The 15,401-nt window shown below is 29.4% G+C and overlaps 4 protein-coding genes across 4 annotated transcripts; 1 reads left to right on the top strand and 3 right to left on the bottom strand.

The window, feature by feature from the left end:
- Window positions 1-244: 244 nt before the first annotated feature.
- Window positions 245-5,053, bottom strand: LOC122501072 (protein AF-9). The gene is made up of 3 exons (XM_043610320.1): window positions 4,401-5,053; window positions 2,240-2,505; window positions 245-2,154 (listed from the first exon to the last, which is right to left on the bottom strand). Exons 1-3 carry the CDS (start codon window positions 4,537-4,539, stop codon window positions 301-303), a joined length of 2,259 nt encoding a protein of 752 aa, XP_043466255.1. The 5' UTR covers window positions 4,540-5,053; the 3' UTR covers window positions 245-300.
- A 634-nt stretch (window positions 5,054-5,687) lies between these two features.
- On the bottom strand, window positions 5,688-7,263 carry LOC122501057 (26S proteasome non-ATPase regulatory subunit 8). The gene is made up of 3 exons (XM_043610295.1): window positions 7,048-7,263; window positions 6,690-6,762; window positions 5,688-6,411 (listed from the first exon to the last, which is right to left on the bottom strand). Exons 1-3 carry the CDS (start codon window positions 7,246-7,248, stop codon window positions 5,792-5,794), a joined length of 894 nt encoding a protein of 297 aa, XP_043466230.1. The 5' UTR covers window positions 7,249-7,263; the 3' UTR covers window positions 5,688-5,791.
- Window positions 7,264-7,678: 415 nt separating this feature from the next.
- Window positions 7,679-11,507, top strand: LOC122501056 (elongation factor 1-gamma). Its single transcript, XM_043610294.1, has 8 exons — window positions 7,679-7,839; window positions 7,968-8,117; window positions 8,750-8,813; window positions 8,990-9,132; window positions 9,420-9,722; window positions 10,002-10,304; window positions 10,458-10,610; window positions 10,738-11,507. The coding sequence occupies exons 1-8, from the start codon at window positions 7,828-7,830 to the stop codon at window positions 10,891-10,893; spliced, it is 1,284 nt and encodes a 427-aa protein (XP_043466229.1). The 5' UTR covers window positions 7,679-7,827; the 3' UTR covers window positions 10,894-11,507.
- Window positions 11,508-13,370: 1,863 nt separating this feature from the next.
- LOC122501060 (probable 39S ribosomal protein L49, mitochondrial) lies at window positions 13,371-14,938 on the bottom strand. The gene is made up of 3 exons (XM_043610299.1): window positions 14,800-14,938; window positions 14,027-14,213; window positions 13,371-13,738 (listed from the first exon to the last, which is right to left on the bottom strand). Exons 1-3 carry the CDS (start codon window positions 14,899-14,901, stop codon window positions 13,446-13,448), a joined length of 582 nt encoding a protein of 193 aa, XP_043466234.1. The 5' UTR covers window positions 14,902-14,938; the 3' UTR covers window positions 13,371-13,445.
- Window positions 14,939-15,401: the final 463 nt, after the last annotated feature.

The following is a 15,401-nucleotide window of genomic DNA, read 5'->3' on the forward strand; positions in this document are numbered from 1 at the left end:
AATTTAATCTTCTAAAACAATTCTTTGAAATGTTTTATTTTCTTATTTGTTCAAAACAAAATATTGTTGCCATGAAAAGCAATTTTATAGATTATGCCAGTAAAAGAAAAATAAATCAATTTTGAGATTCTTCCTTTTCGTTTGAAAAAGGAATGCGACAATAATATGTAAGCAAAACTTATTCACTTTTTGTAATGCAAAAAATCGCAATCTTTAACATTATCAAACAATGTTAGTGATCAAATATATTATATACTTTTTATTTTTTATACACACGCACATTTAACGTGAAATGGGTGGTCACGACGCGAAAAATTGTTGCAAGCGTTGCACTGTCCTTCGATCTAAAGCGCAAAGATCAAAGTCAAATGTTTTCTTTGTAACTTCATACTGGCCTGTTTCAGCAATAACCTCGACAAGTCTCTGCAATTCCTGATTATCCTCGATCGTCATTATTTTATGCTGCAAATCCTTTAATTGCGAAACATATTCTTGTGAGAATGAGGAAGTATCGGCAGTTGTTTCGGGTTCAACAAGGGTTGAATTTGTTGAATCGGGCGCAACTTGTTCGCCCTCGCCCTCACTTCCCTTGCCTGTTGATGATTGTTTCCTCGAGGCAGCACCATCTTCCTTCGGGACTTTTTGATGAACAGTCTCCATATCGACGGCAATTGGCGATTGACTCGATGACACTGGTTCGACAAGTGGCGAGGCCGATTGATCTCTCTCCTTTTTAATAGCACGCTCATCGTCGCCTTTACTTTCGCTTCTTCTTTTTCGTTTCTTCGTCTCCTTGTCCTCACGATTGCCCTTTGATTTATCACGTTTTGTTCGATCGCTACGATTTTTCTTATCACTAACAGGCGGTGGGGACATGATTGGTTTTGATTCGTTGGAAACAGTTGGAGTTAGGACAGGTGGTTCTTTTTTAACAGGGGGAATTATTTTTGGTTCTGTTATAATGGGTTCGTCGTCAAGTGAAGGGGCTGAATCACTGCTATCTCTATCGGGCATTTCGGCCAGGAGAGTGGAAAGAGGATTCGTTGTCACTGGTGCTTGAATTGGGGCATTATTTGATTTTTCACTTGAACTTCTATTTTTGTCACGTTTCTCCTTTTTGTCTCTTTCTTTACTGCCATCACGTTTATCTTTCTTTTCACGCTTTTTGTGCTTACTTTTGTGCTTCTCCTTTTCTTTATTGTCCTTGGATTTTTCCAATTTTTCGGTTTTTTCGATTTTCTCTAATTTTGGGGGTTTTTCCTCCTTGGGGGGTTTCTCGATTTCCTTGATTGGTTTGGGTGATTTTCTTCCATCTTTCGACTGTTTGAATTCTTGGGGTTTTTCCTTGTCGATCTTCTCGGGTTTCTCGGGTTTTTCAATTTTCTTTTCGACTGTTTTTGATTCTTTGGAATCTTTACTCTTGTCACGTTCTCTGTCCTTGTGCTTATCTTTCTTCTCCTTTTCCTTGTCCTCTTTATGCTTCTTTTTGTCCTTTTTTTTCTCGGTTCGGGAATCGTCGGATGTATTTTTAGATGTTTCTTTTATTTTATCCTTTTCTTTTTCCTTGTCCTTTTCTTGGGGGACTTTTTTCGATTCCTTTTCGCGGGGTTTTGGAGATGGTGGTCGTTTCGATGGTTGTGACGGTGGAGGAGTTGAGGGTTTTTTTATTGGGGAAGGTGAAGTGGGTCTCTTGGTTCCTGGACTCGTGTTGTGACCACTTTTATTTGTTGGACTCTGCGATTTTTTGGATTTTTCTTTATTTTTCTCTTTTTCCTTGGATGATTCTTTGTCCTTTTTCTCCTTTCTTTCGTCGGAGGTTTTTTCCTTTTTTCCATCCTTGTGCGGACTGTGCTTTGCCTTTGAACTTTTATCACTTTTTTCGGGTTTCTCCGAGGATGAGAGTTTTGTACTGCTTGTTTTTTCCGATGTTGATGATGATGATGTGGACGACGAGGAAGGTTTCTTCGTGTCGGGGGAGACTTTCGTTCCCGCAGTCTTTATTGGAGGACCGAATAAATCAGCGAAAGCATTTGATCCCTTCGGTTCTGACATTCTATACTTCTTCCCCTCGGTCCCACTTAATTTAGGTTTACCTACCATTAGAGGAGCTGCTTTACTTTTCTCGGGTGTTCCTTCTGAATTAGTTACCATGACCTGCAGAAAATAATAATTGTCACAAAAAGAAAATTCAAATAATTTCTTTAATTTTAATTTCTACAAAGAATAACCGAAAACTTACGGCTCCACCTTTGAGGAGTTTTTTCCTAAATTCGTCATTGGGATTAGGAATATTTTCACTATGTAACAGAACTTTATTTATCGCTGGACCACTGGGTTGAAGATTCAAGTCGTAGGAAATATGAAACTTCTTTGGTTCATCCTTGTTTTTTAGATAAACGGAAATTGGAATTTCGAATCCGGCATAGCCCGATTCTTTCACTACATAAGGTGGCTCTCTCAAGACTCTTTTTGGCTTAGGAAATGTCTCGTGAAGTTGAAAGACAACTGGAAAAGAAAATATCAAATTAGTGAATATAAAATGCACAAATTCCCGCTTTTTTCACCAAATATTTTTTTTTATTTACAAAATATTTCATAACTTTTTTTAAAAATTTATTCCGAACAAAAATTGCGTTTATTTTACACATTCTGAAAATATTTATTCACTTGATAACAATTCCATTCTATTACTAACACACACACACACACACATTCGCATATATACAATCAGTTTGATTAGAAGAAAAGGAATAAAACATTATTACAAAAAACGATAAAATGTTTTTTCTGTAACAATAAAATTTCTTTCTGTTTTACCAAGAAAAAGAAAAATTGTGCTAAAAATTCAACTAGAATCAATAAAAAAAATTTTTTTATGTTTCGTGTCACATCAAAAAGTGAAAAATGTGCTAATCACACTTATTGCAAAAATTGAATTTTTAAAAATCTATCAAAATGCGTGAATAGTGAAATGTGAAAGTCGTGTGATTTAAATCTGATAAATCACAAAAAAAGAATAAAATGATTTAAAAATCAAAATTTTTATTTAAAAACCAAGACGATAAAGTTTTTAAAATTAACAGTTTACTTATCTGAAAAAATTTAGTTTTCTATAAACTCTGAAACTTTAGGCAAGTTAAATGATAGAAAAAAAAGAAGGAAGAGTAGAAGAGAAACTATATTTATCTCTCGATCCAGGGGGTGGCAATTATTTCCATTTTGACCCACATTTGTATTCGAATTTTTTTTTAATAAAAAAAAGGAAGGAAAATTATTTTCTAAAAATAAAGAATTGAAGTTCACAATATTTTTTGCAAATTTAAAGTATGAATTAATTACCAAGACAAAAATACAATAATATAAATATTAATTAATGTAGGAAATTAGGAATTAAATTATAAAGCGATAAAAATTGATTTATTGGTGTGACGAATTTTTTTCATCGTTAAAAAAATTTTCAATGTTTATTGATATTATCAGATTTAAGTCACGCTTGCACGCATTTATCTCCAAAATATTCTTGTTTAACCTTTTTATTTGCATAAATAAATACCTTTTAATTATTATTTATGAAGTGTTGAACGCAGTTATTAGTTTTTCAATGTTACTTTTTGTGTTGTTTCAATTACTGCAAACTGGTTCTAGGAGTTACTCAAAATTAATTTTATATTTTATAAAATTGACACAAAATTTACTAGTAAATTAATTAAAAATATTCTATGTTTGAATTTTCTAACAAATGTATGAATTTATAATGAACCAATAATTTTTTTAAATAACTAAAAAAGACTAACGGTTTTTAAATTTCTCTTAAAATAACATGAAAATTTATAAATTCATACAAAAATTTAAAATGCAGATTAAATGAAATGAATTTTTGTTTCAATATTCAATTAATATGTACATAATTTAAATATTGTCTTTAAAAAAAGTAAACACCCCCAAAATTTATTAAAATTGTTTTTCCCACATACACTGTGTTGAAAATGTAACATTGATTTAAAACACTAGAAAAAAAGGCTTTATTCTTTCATTATAAATTAAGAAGTAAAAAATAACGTTAATTATATGAAACAATATTTACCTAAACCATAAAAATAATATAATAGCCCATATGTTTCCGAAATCAATGATTTAAAAGCAAAAGAAACAAATCAACGTTAAGATCAAATTTCACAAGTACTTCCTATTCGATTGTTTTATACAGTGTATTGAAATAAAACGTGGCACTAAAATATAAATGATTATTAGAGAAATTAGAGATTTAATTGCTTCAATGATAATTTGAATTTGATAAAAAAATATTAACCTAAATACTGTTTTTTTATGTAATGTGATAAAATGTATATGTAAAAAAAAATGCATGAAGGTAAATAAACAAACAATAAATAAAACTCTACCTTTTTCAATGTATTGATGAATTTCAGCATTGTCAACCCCTCGTACAAAAACTTGCCAATCGTGCGTATAACCTTCTGGAGTCCTTTGGGCACGTAATTCAGATGTATGGCCACACTCGAGAGTTACACGCATTGCCATTCTCCCTCAAAAATTAGTGAATTAATTATGCTTTGAAAAAAAAATTAAATCAACGATCGTGAACTCTTTTCTTTGAATAGTATCTTTCCATTACACCAAATAAAGCACAAAATTATTCATTCACAGATCATTAAACTATCAAATTCCATCAAATTTATCAATTTTTTATGTAAATAATTTCTATCCATTAATTGTTAATGAGAAAATAAAAAAATTACACTATGCACTTGATTTAAAGTACACACAAGCTGACATAATGCGCTCCTCTGATTCTATTAAGTGTCGTTGAGTTGAGAGTACATTTTCTTTTTGACACGAATCCTGTATGAAAATTATGTTTAGCGAATTAATTGTTAATATAATTTCACGAAACGCGTTCATTAGAAGATTTCAAAAGAACGAGACTAGCACGAGTTGCGTAATATTTTGTTTGAAAGCGACCAAGAATGTCAACAAGTAAACTTTTATCAGCAAGAATCAGCCGCCATCACTGCTTCTTAAATTATGACTGATTGATAATGAACGATTGCAGCGCCACTGTAAACTGATAGTGATGTCAACAAGAAGCGCTTTTTTTTAAATGCGCAAGCGCTATTTAAAATGACTATTTCTTTTTATTGTTGATTGAAAATAAAAGAATGTTAATAATTTGATTGAACAATTAGTTGACAATTATTTTTAACTATCTTGAAATAACAATAGTTTGGTAATAATATGATATTTTTTGCGGAATTTTTTTAAGAAAATCAAATATTTTTTTTTCTCTTTTATACAAAGTGCGCCATTTTCAACCAATTGGAATCGCTTGACCCTTTTTTCGCGCTTGCGCAATTAAAATGCAATTAATTATTGACATCATTAATTATTTTTGGCGCAATTGGTATGAGGTTATTAAATTATTAATTTAATGCATTTAATGATTTACAACTTTTCGTAAAATATTTCAACTATTCGAAGATACTGTGTTTTTTAGAAATCGTAGAAATATTTCTAAGATAAGAAATTCTGGTAATTTAACTATAAGTGAAAAATAATAATTTTCTACATTATCGGTACAACTATTATAAAGTAATTAAAATTTTCCGCAAATGAAATTAAAATTAAATTAAAATATTTTTTAAGATGGGTTATAAATGAGATTAAATAAATACGACAGTAGAATGAGTGTTTATTTTTTTGGTTAACTTAGAGAAAATAGAAACAGGATGAAATCGGAAAATTGTGTTACACTGTAAAAAAGTTTTCTTTTTTTTTATACAATCATTTCAAGTTCCCTGGCATAATCAATTGCAAGTGTTGCTAAATCAGAACTTGGTATTGGTTCCTCGGATTTCTTTTCACTTGGAGTACTAAAGTGAAAGTGTCCGTCTTTAGATAATTTCCAATTTTTCTTTGTCGCAAAGGCCATTGTATCTTTTTCTGCATTTAAATTTAGCATTCTCGATGCATCTTTCACGGAAATTTTATCATACGCACTCTCCATGCAGGCACCAATTTCATCGCGTACAGTATTCAAAAGAATATCGATGAAAAAATTGTACGACGTCGCTGGTACATTTCCCTTGGCAAGGAAAATTTTATTATACGAACCCTCCATTAAACATTGCTCTAAACTCAATGGATGTCTAATGTAGACATTCGATTGAATTTGATCAGAGGGCAAGAGTTCTAATTCTGTGTGAAATTCAGCCACTCGATTTTGCGACAATAAAAACAGGAGATTCAATCCAAGCAATTGATATTTATAGGCTGACTCGGATAATTTTGATTTATAATCGAAATAGTAGCATTTTAATTGAGCCATGTAACGTTCAAATGAAGGAATATCTTCCATTGCTATACTCCATTGTACTCCAATCTCGAGAATGTCACCTGCGAAACAATTCTTTTGTTATTAAAGAAACAATACCTATTTTTAGTTACAAATTCAATTACAAATTCAACTTACGTTGAATTTTTTAACTAAAATCGAAATCCCTTTTTTCAGTAAAATATTTTATGATTATAAAATATTAAAAATTTTAAAACCAATTAAAAAACTTTAAGAACTTCTTTTTTCTAAAAGTTGTAAACACGTTTGTTTACAAATAGAACAATTTTTTTAATTCTGGGAATATAAACTAAATAAAGGAGTTTAAAAATATACTTACGTGCAATAAGTAATTCCTTTTGTGACGCATTATTATTTGAAGTGGGTAAAAATGTTAAATGAGTTAATCCAACCTGAAATAAAAATAACACTCCATAAAATATCCAAAACTTGTGAGTCATTGACAAACTACATGACAATTTTTTTACGAAATTTATCGGTAAACCTATTTAAAAAAAACCCCAGAAAATATAGATTTAAAACAAAGCTGTGAAATTATAAATATAAAAGCAGTTTGTAAAAACAAAATGCCTTTAAATGGAACATGACAATTCATTTTGACAGTCTGAAAAGTGAGGTTAAGTTCACAGAAAATGTACCCAAAGGATAATTTCAAAATTCTATGAAGATTGACATACCTTTAATTGATTAAGTAATTCACCGCATTTTTTTAAATTACACGGAGTTTTCGTCCATTCTTGTTTTAAATTTTGATACAAAGAGGTTACATCTTTTAACGCCGCCATATTTAATATTTCTGCCTCTGTTTTCGGTCCACTTCCCACTCTCCTACTGGATCCAATGCTACCAATGCATGACAATTTTCTCAGCTTTTTCATTTTCTCAAAAACGAACAAATATTTTTCTTTAGATAATAAAAAGAAATGGGTTTAAAATCCGAAATTTCACTCTTATAAATTTTTGTTAATATTCTTTCATCAATCTGAAATTATTAACTTGCGGAATTCAATTGTTTTTGTCCATTTTGGCAACAGTGTAAACACGTCCACCAATCAGATGTTTCTAAACACTGGAAGAAGATTTACGCGCCATCTACAGTACACTTTTCTTAATAAATAATCAACTAACATTTGGAATAAATTACTTAAATTAATTAATTTAAATTACAATTATTGATCATCGTGTGATTATTTTAATATAAAGGATTAAAAAAAGGATTAAAATTAATAGTTACGAGTTTATAGACCGGGATTTCGGATAATTTTTTCAAAAATCGCTCCTTAACCTAACTTTTTTGTTCAAAAATCAGGTGTCACTCCGAGCGGTGAATTCGGTGAATTGATGCAAGGGGGAAAGTGTGTAGATAATGCAGATTGCAGTGAAGAATAAACCATAGAACAAAGTAGATCTTACCGGCCTTCAATTTCCTCTTCCTGTAGACTACTGTAAACGTTGCAATGGCGTCTGGTGTAAGTGTAGTCCACGCGACTTTTTCATCCATTAACATCGCCATCAAAATGCATCTTTCACGATGTTGGAATGATGGACGATTCTTACTGAAGAATAGCACATTTAAAGTGACTTCTATTTCTTTCAGACTCTATACACATACCCGGAGAATTTCCGTGCCTACAAGGCCCTTATTGCTGCCCAATTCTCTGGGGCCCAGGTCAAGATCGCTGACAATTTTGTCTTTGGTGTTACCAATAAATCCAAGGATTTTTTGAAAAAATTCCCCCTTGGCAAGGTAATTATTATTTTACTATTAATTTTTCTCTTAATAACTAACACATAATTTTCTCATTTCTCATATTCTTACATACTTTGAAACCAGATTGTAGATTTTTAAATATTCCTGTTGGTGTTTTAACTGTTTTTTGGAAATTTTTTTTATGTTTTATCATTTAGTTTCCGTTTAGTTTAGAGTACTTGATTGAATGGAATTTTATATTTAGAGAGATTGTTTAGTTTCCGAAAAATTGTACTCAATTTCCTGGCATACTTACGTCAGAATTATGCTACTATATAGTTTTGTAAAGTATTGAAAATTTGTCTCGATTCATTGTTTCGAAGTAATCTTCTTAAGTTTTAATTTTAATTTATGAAAATAGAAATTTTTAATAATTATAATTATCGATTATCTGGGCTTACGTGTATTTATTTATAGATTTCGAGGCTGTTCTTAACATTTTATGTATTTGTTTGGAGATTTAAATTTTAAATGGACAGTTAATAAAGTAGGAACAATAGACTAGAATTTGTTTTGTTTTGTATTTTATTTTAAGGGTTTACATGTAATTGTAAATATTTTTACAATACTGTAAATGTAAATTACACGTAGAATAAAATAGCAACTAAAATAAAAAATTTGAATTTAAGGTGCCAGCTTTCGAGACCAACGATGGAAAATGTCTGACTGAAAGTAATGCCATCGCATACTATGGTAAGTTCAATTTTTAATTGATTCCCTTACAATTTTCATTATTAATTAATTTTTATTCTATTTAATTCGTTTTGCTTATTTTATGTATTTATTTTGCTGATTTAAAATTTTATTTTTAATTTAAAATTTTATTTTTTCAATTTTACAACAATTTTTAAAAATACTTTTGTAAATAGTGGCAAACGAACAACTCAGAGGAAAGACAGATCTGGAGCGAGCAGAGGTTATTCAATGGTTTGGATTTGCTGATTCTGAAATTTTGCCAGCCAGTTGTGCGTGGCTATTTCCCTTGCTAGGAATTATGCAGTACAACAAGCAGGTATTTATAATTTCATTAATTGTATTTTTTTTTTTAGAAACTTTTTTATAATATAATAATAGTAATAATCTCCTACAAAGGCGAGCTGTGAAAATTTTCCATTTTATCGTTCGTAACGAACGGAGAAAAAGTAATTAAGGCAGGCATAATAAATATCTAAACTTTCTCTTGGATGTTATTTATACGTTTGCATACAAATGTATTTTTTTTAATTTACATTTTTATTTTCGAGTATCTCTTCTTTTCTTTTTGCACCATTTACAGTTATTTTTGTCTTTTTTTCTCAGGCTGTGGAGAATGCAAAAGAAGATGTGAAGAAGGCATTGACTGCTTTGAATACACATTTGCTCACGCGCACATATTTGGTTGGAGAACGTTTGACCTTGGCTGATATTAGTGTGGCAATGACACTATTGAATCTCTATCAATACGTTTTGGAGCCAAGTCAACGCAAGCCTTACCAGAATGTTAACCGATGGTTCCAAACCGTTATCTATCAACCAGAATCGATTGCCGTGATTGGTGCCTTTAAATTGGCTGATAAAGCTTTGGAATATGACCCCAAGAAATTCGCCGAGAGCCAAGGAAAGGTGAGTTGCTTTTTTTCGCTTGTAGACAAAAGTATTGAAATGACTAAAAAGTATTTTTAATTTCAAAAACTAAAACATAAAAAAAACTAAGTTTAAACTAAGTTTTAAATTTAAAAAAAAACTAAGTTTTTAATTTTAAAAAATAAAAAATAATAACCAAAAAACTGAAAAGTTCCTAAAAGACGAAATAATAAATTATTTCTAAAGACTAAAATGTATAAAACTATTTAAAGAGATTTTTTTTTTGAGAAAATTGCTAAATTTCAATTTGATTGCTAGACGGCCAAGAAGGAGAAGAAAGAGAAGGAGCCCAAGGAACCTAAGGAACCTAAGCCCAAGAAGGAGAAGGAGAGTGAACCAGCAGAGGAACTTGACGCTGCTGATGCTGCATTGGCAGCTGAACCCAAGAGTTCCAATCCATTTGACGCCATGCCGAAAGGCACTTTCGACATGGAAGATTTCAAACGTTTCTATTCAAACGAAGACGAAGCAAAATCTATTCCTTACTTCTGGGAGAAATTCGATCCCGCAAATTACAGTATCTGGTTAGGCGAATACAAATACAACGACGAATTGACGAAGGTACAAAAATAACCAATTCCCTTCAGAAACGAATTTACAATTTATAATTTTAAAATTCCATAAATCTTGTAATTCCAATTTTTCTGATTCGACAATAAACTTTTGGATAATTTCTCTTTTTTATAGAATAATAATAATTTTTACAATTTTCAGGTGTTCATGTCCTGTAACCTTATTGGTGGAATGTATCAACGTTTGGATAAAATGAGAAAGGCTGCATTTGCCAGCGCCTGTCTGTTCGGTACCGACAATGACAGCACCATCAGTGGAATTTGGGTCTGGCGTGGTCAGGATCTCGCTTTCTCGGTAATTAATTCTTCCAAATGTTCAAATTCACTCGAACTCAAGTTTTACCAACACTTCGATTTTCTATTAGTATTTTTTTAGTCTTTCATTTTAGTTTTGTGTTTAAAAATAAAAATTTTCTTTGCAGCTGTGTCCAGATTGGCAAATTGATTATGAATCATACAGCTGGAAGAAATTGGATCCTTCAGCGCAAGAAACGAAGAACTTGGTGAAACAATATTTTAGCTGGTCAGGCACTGACAAAGATGGACGTAAATTTAATCAAGGAAAGGTTTTCAAATAAAAAAACAAAACTCTTTAATTAGACTTTTCATAAATGAGATCCGTATATTGCTGAAAGAATAGAAGACGAAAAAAAAGAAAGATACACTCTTAATACTGTAAAAACACAAATTTCGAAAAAAACGAACTTACGGATCTTCCAAGACACAGAACACACACAAACACCCATTTTATTCCTCATTAATGTCCAATTCTACATGTTTAAATTCTATTTTGCTACGAGTTTGTCACGCGTAAACTTAAGCTCGAAGTTATGTCCTCGGTTATCATTTAAATGTATAAAAAAAAGAATAGAACGTCTTTTCCTTTTTTTGATTATGATAATATTTTCCTTTTTCTCTTCAATCACAGTTCGTTTAATCGTTTAGACTGATCAGTCAAAAAACAGATCATATTCTTTAATTTTTTTTTCATTTATTAGAAGCAGACAATTATACTGTGCAATGTGTTATTTATTGTTGAAAACTACAATTTTGTTTTAGCGACGCATTCTATTGAGATTTGGACGTTTTGTCGAGTGAGACACGTTACGTTGATTTTATCGATCTGCGATTTTTGTATGTCAGTAGTGAGAAAAAAAAAATTAAATATCGAAAAGTCTGAATGGCATTTAAATCTATATGCATTTTTTTTTATATCCATTAACTTTTTAGGATAAAATCCGCTTTTTTAGAATATTTTTTAAGAATAAATAAATGAATAAATAAATAAATTAGGTAATTAATTCATATTATTAAATTATATTCATTAAAATTACTAATTCGTATGATTCAATTATTTTTGATTAATCAGAGTTTCCAGAGGTTAGGGAAATCAGGGAAAAGTCAGGGATTTTTATTAAAAGTATTGGAAAAAATTAAATGTTTAGAATTTATAAGAAAATTCTGCTTTTTTGTGTTTTTGCTTGTCTCATAAACTATGAAATTATCACGAATTCTAAAAAAAACTTTCAATTTTTTCTATTTTTGACAATAATTTATTTTAAATAACTTAATTTTATTGAAGAACTGCCGTAAAGTTATTACTTATAAATTATTTAATGGAGCATTTTTTTTTGAAAAAGTTTAATTTCAATTCTGTTGAAATTAGTTTCAATTTTAAAAATTTTAACGCAATTATTTTAAAGAATTTAACTATCTTAATATGTAAATATTAAAATTCTCTCCAGAAATTCAATTATATTCAAAAATTTTTTAGAAATTCTCGTCAACATTTTAATTATCTTTTTATAGCAAAATTCTTCGCTGAAATTCAATTATATTCAGGAATTTTTATAATATTCATTGTAAAATTCAATTATTTTCATAAATAACAATATTCATAACAAGCATTCAATTAATTTCAAAATTATTTATTTATTTATTTCATATAAACGGGTTTATAAAATTAATTAATAAAATTCTTCGCAGAAATTCAATTATTTTCAAAGAACCCAAAAAAAAATTTGTAACATTTGAATTATCTTCATAATTGAATAGCAAAATTCATCGACAAAATTCAATTATTTTCAGGAATTTTAATAAAATTCATTGCAAAATTCAATTGTTTTCATAAATAATAGTATTCATCACAAAAATTCAATTATTCTTAAAAGTAATAAAATTCAATTATTTTCAAAATTTTTAATAAAATTCATGGCAAAATTTCAATTATTTTCAAAAATATTTCTTAATTCAATTATTTTTAATATTTTACTATTTTAATAAAATTTCTCAAAAGAATTCAATTATTTAAAAACCATTTTGACAAAGTTCTAAACAAATATTCAATTATCTTCAAAAATAATTAAAATTTCACAGGAATTTAATTATTAAAAATAGAATTTGCTCACATTTTTTCGAAAAAAATCAATTGTAAACTTTTTTATAAAATTCTTCGCAATAATTCAATTATTCTCATAAATAAAAAAACTCATTGCAGAACTTAAATTATTTTTAATACAATTTTAATCAAATTCCTCAAAAAATGTAATTATTAATAAAAATTTTTTTAAAATTCGTCGAAAGAATTCAATTATTTAAAAATTTGTTGAAAAACTTTTATATAAGAATATTAAATTTTAAGAAAGATTCATTTATTTATTGAATAAATTTTTTACGTTTGTATTTAAATAATTGAATTCTCGTAGAATTTTCTAATAAAAATTAATTTCATATAAAGTTTTAGATTTAACTTTGGAGAAGTTACCAATAATTGCAATTTTTAGAAATAATTGAATTTCGTAAAGGTTTCAAATTAAAATTATTGATATTTTCGAATAATTTGCCAATTAAAGAAATTCGTAAATAGAACATTTTTTTAGTATGAATCATTTTTAAGGTGAATCAGGATATTCTTTAGGGTCAGGAAAAAGTCAAAATTTTGTCTGGAAACCAGGGAAAAGAAAATTAAATTCTTGTGACAATCCTGTTAATAAAGTTAATAAAAATTAAAATAGTAAAGTAAAATGTATTTGGTAAATAAAGTCCAATAGACAAATTTATCATATAAAGATATAATTCAAAAAGTAATTACAAATATTTCAATTTATACAAATATTATATTCTACAAATGTTAAAATCCTTTTGATTGCAACCATCGGTTTACTATTGAAACGAAATCACCTTGAAATATGACAACACCAGCAGGTTCGTTGATTCGCGATGAAACCAATTTTACTCTCTTTTTCTGTGCAGGTTGAAGATATTCTATGTGACTTTTCAATTCCGACTCAAATTGCCAAATATCGCCTTGGATTTTACGTATATAAGTCAATCGTCTCATTCCTCTTTTTGACAATATCATGTAAACTGGATGCATATGATTCTTTGTACGAGGCACAAAGTAGGGCAAATTCGTGTTTGGCTCTAGAAACCGTTAAAGAATAAATTATTACCCTTTCGTTTAAAATTCAGTTTCTTGAATTCCTATGGTATTTGGTCAATTGAATTAAAAATAAAACAATTTTATTATTAAGTTGTTTCAAAATTGAAAAAAGTGAGTAACAATTTTTTTCCCAAACTATATTAGTTTATTAATTAATCTTTAAATGATTTTTAATTATGGGAATTGTAAAGTAATTGAATTGTCATTTGTCTGATTGTTCTCTGGACTTGAAAGGAATAGGGGAAAAAATGTTAAAGAATTATTTATACCTTTTGGAGGTACCCAGCCACTTGGTGTAGTCTCAACATTCTTTGGAGGTGCTGGAACAGTTTTATACGGAAACAATCGTTCTACGTATTTCCATTCATTTGGATCGGATGTAATATCGAATTTTGTGAATTTAGAAGGGTCCTTATATAAACCACATGATTTAAAATTGCTCCATCTTTTTTGAATCTGAAAAAAAGGAAAAATTATGTTTCCTGTGAAGCTTTTTCATTGTGAATGTAATTTGCAATTAAATAACTTAATAGGTAATTAGTTTAAAAATTGATTAAAAAATAATTATTTCCAATAATACATTCACAGGTACAATTTATTTATTACAAAAGGGCAAATTTTTCTTTTCAGGAAAAATCGGATGTACAGGTTATGTTTGCTGGAAAATTCCTATGTAAAGAAAATGAATTTAAAATTACATTGCATTGAAAAAAATTACTTTCTAAATGGGGAATTTTCAAACGCATTGTCTGTAGAATAATAATTGAATCTCAACCTCGTGGACGTATTTTATCGAGTGACAGTTTATGTTTTAAGGTTATATTGCCATTTAACAAAGGGGATTTTAAAGTGTGCGAAAAATATTCCACCCTGCTCAAGTAAATATGTTAAATTGTGACAATTTGTAAAATCACTGCTAATAAGAGTAATAAGGGTCATTCATAAAGCCCTTCACTTTCGGAACAGGGAAAAAAAAATAAGACATAAATTTTTCCAATTTGAAACAATTAGAGAGTGAAATGTGAGAAAAAGAATGGTCTACCTCGAGAGTGGATGGTGAAACAATCCTTTGAATTTCAGTTTTATTAAAAGCATGAAGTATCGAGGAAAGCTTCGAGCGTGTTAATATTCGAAGGGAGGCCATTTTGACTTCGGTAAATAAGGGTCGGTGTCAGCCATTGGTTGCGCACGGGCGCGTCTTCTTTCTCGCTCTGGTAGATTTTTCCTCGTGTATAACATCAATTTTCCCGCGACCTTGTGTTCCCTTTAGTTATTCAGGAACGTGCACATAAAATTTTTTTTTTGAGAAAAATCGCCAACGATTGGGACAATAATTATATGGGGAAATTTTTTTTGTCGAATAGGTATTGAGACAGACAGTTAGCATGAATGGCGTGTAGGTTTGGAATGTGCCGCGTTGTTGCCACCTTGCTCAGATTAAAATCAGTGTAAAGAAAAATTGTCCGGATTAAATAGTGTTCATTCAAGTGCTTGTGAATTTGGTGAGAAATTAAATTGTGCCTAAATTTTGATTGACATCGTCCTGCAGGGGGATGAACAATTGCAAATTTTCCTTGTGTGAAAATTATCATAAATAGGCTATGGGACTTTAAAAGGTCGTGTGATCTGTCACCAGGTGGCGGA

The sequence above is a fragment of the Leptopilina heterotoma genome, unplaced genomic scaffold (genome assembly GCF_015476425.1).
Source record: "Leptopilina heterotoma isolate Lh14 unplaced genomic scaffold, ASM1547642v1 Lhet_199, whole genome shotgun sequence".
NCBI classification, from domain to species: Eukaryota; Metazoa; Arthropoda; class Insecta; order Hymenoptera; family Figitidae; genus Leptopilina; species Leptopilina heterotoma.

Coding starts and splice junctions, on each gene's coding strand:
- LOC122501072 (XM_043610320.1), bottom strand. CDS start 4,539: ATGGCAATGCGTGTAACTCTCGAGTGTGGCCATACATCTGAATTACGT. Junction 2,506..4,400: donor TCATCAATACATTGAAAAAG/GTAGAGTTTTAT, acceptor TTTCTTTTCCAG/TTGTCTTTCAACTTCACGAG. Junction 2,155..2,239: donor AACTCCTCAAAGGTGGAGCC/GTAAGTTTTCGG, acceptor TATTTTCTGCAG/GTCATGGTAACTAATTCAGA.
- LOC122501057 (XM_043610295.1), bottom strand. CDS start 7,248: ATGAAAAAGCTGAGAAAATTGTCATGCATTGGTAGCATTGGATCCAGT. Junction 6,763..7,047: donor AATTACTTAATCAATTAAAG/GTATGTCAATCT, acceptor TTTTTATTTCAG/GTTGGATTAACTCATTTAAC. Junction 6,412..6,689: donor AAAGGAATTACTTATTGCAC/GTAAGTATATTT, acceptor ATTGTTTCGCAG/GTGACATTCTCGAGATTGGA.
- LOC122501056 (XM_043610294.1), top strand. Junction 10,305..10,457: donor ACAACGACGAATTGACGAAG/GTACAAAAATAA, acceptor TACAATTTTCAG/GTGTTCATGTCCTGTAACCT. Junction 10,611..10,737: donor GTCAGGATCTCGCTTTCTCG/GTAATTAATTCT, acceptor TTTTCTTTGCAG/CTGTGTCCAGATTGGCAAAT.
- LOC122501060 (XM_043610299.1), bottom strand. CDS start 14,901: ATGGCCTCCCTTCGAATATTAACACGCTCGAAGCTTTCCTCGATACTT. Junction 14,214..14,799: donor TTTCACCATCCACTCTCGAG/GTAGACCATTCT, acceptor CCTTTTTTTCAG/ATTCAAAAAAGATGGAGCAA. Junction 13,739..14,026: donor TGGCTGGGTACCTCCAAAAG/GTATAAATAATT, acceptor AACGGTTTCTAG/AGCCAAACACGAATTTGCCC.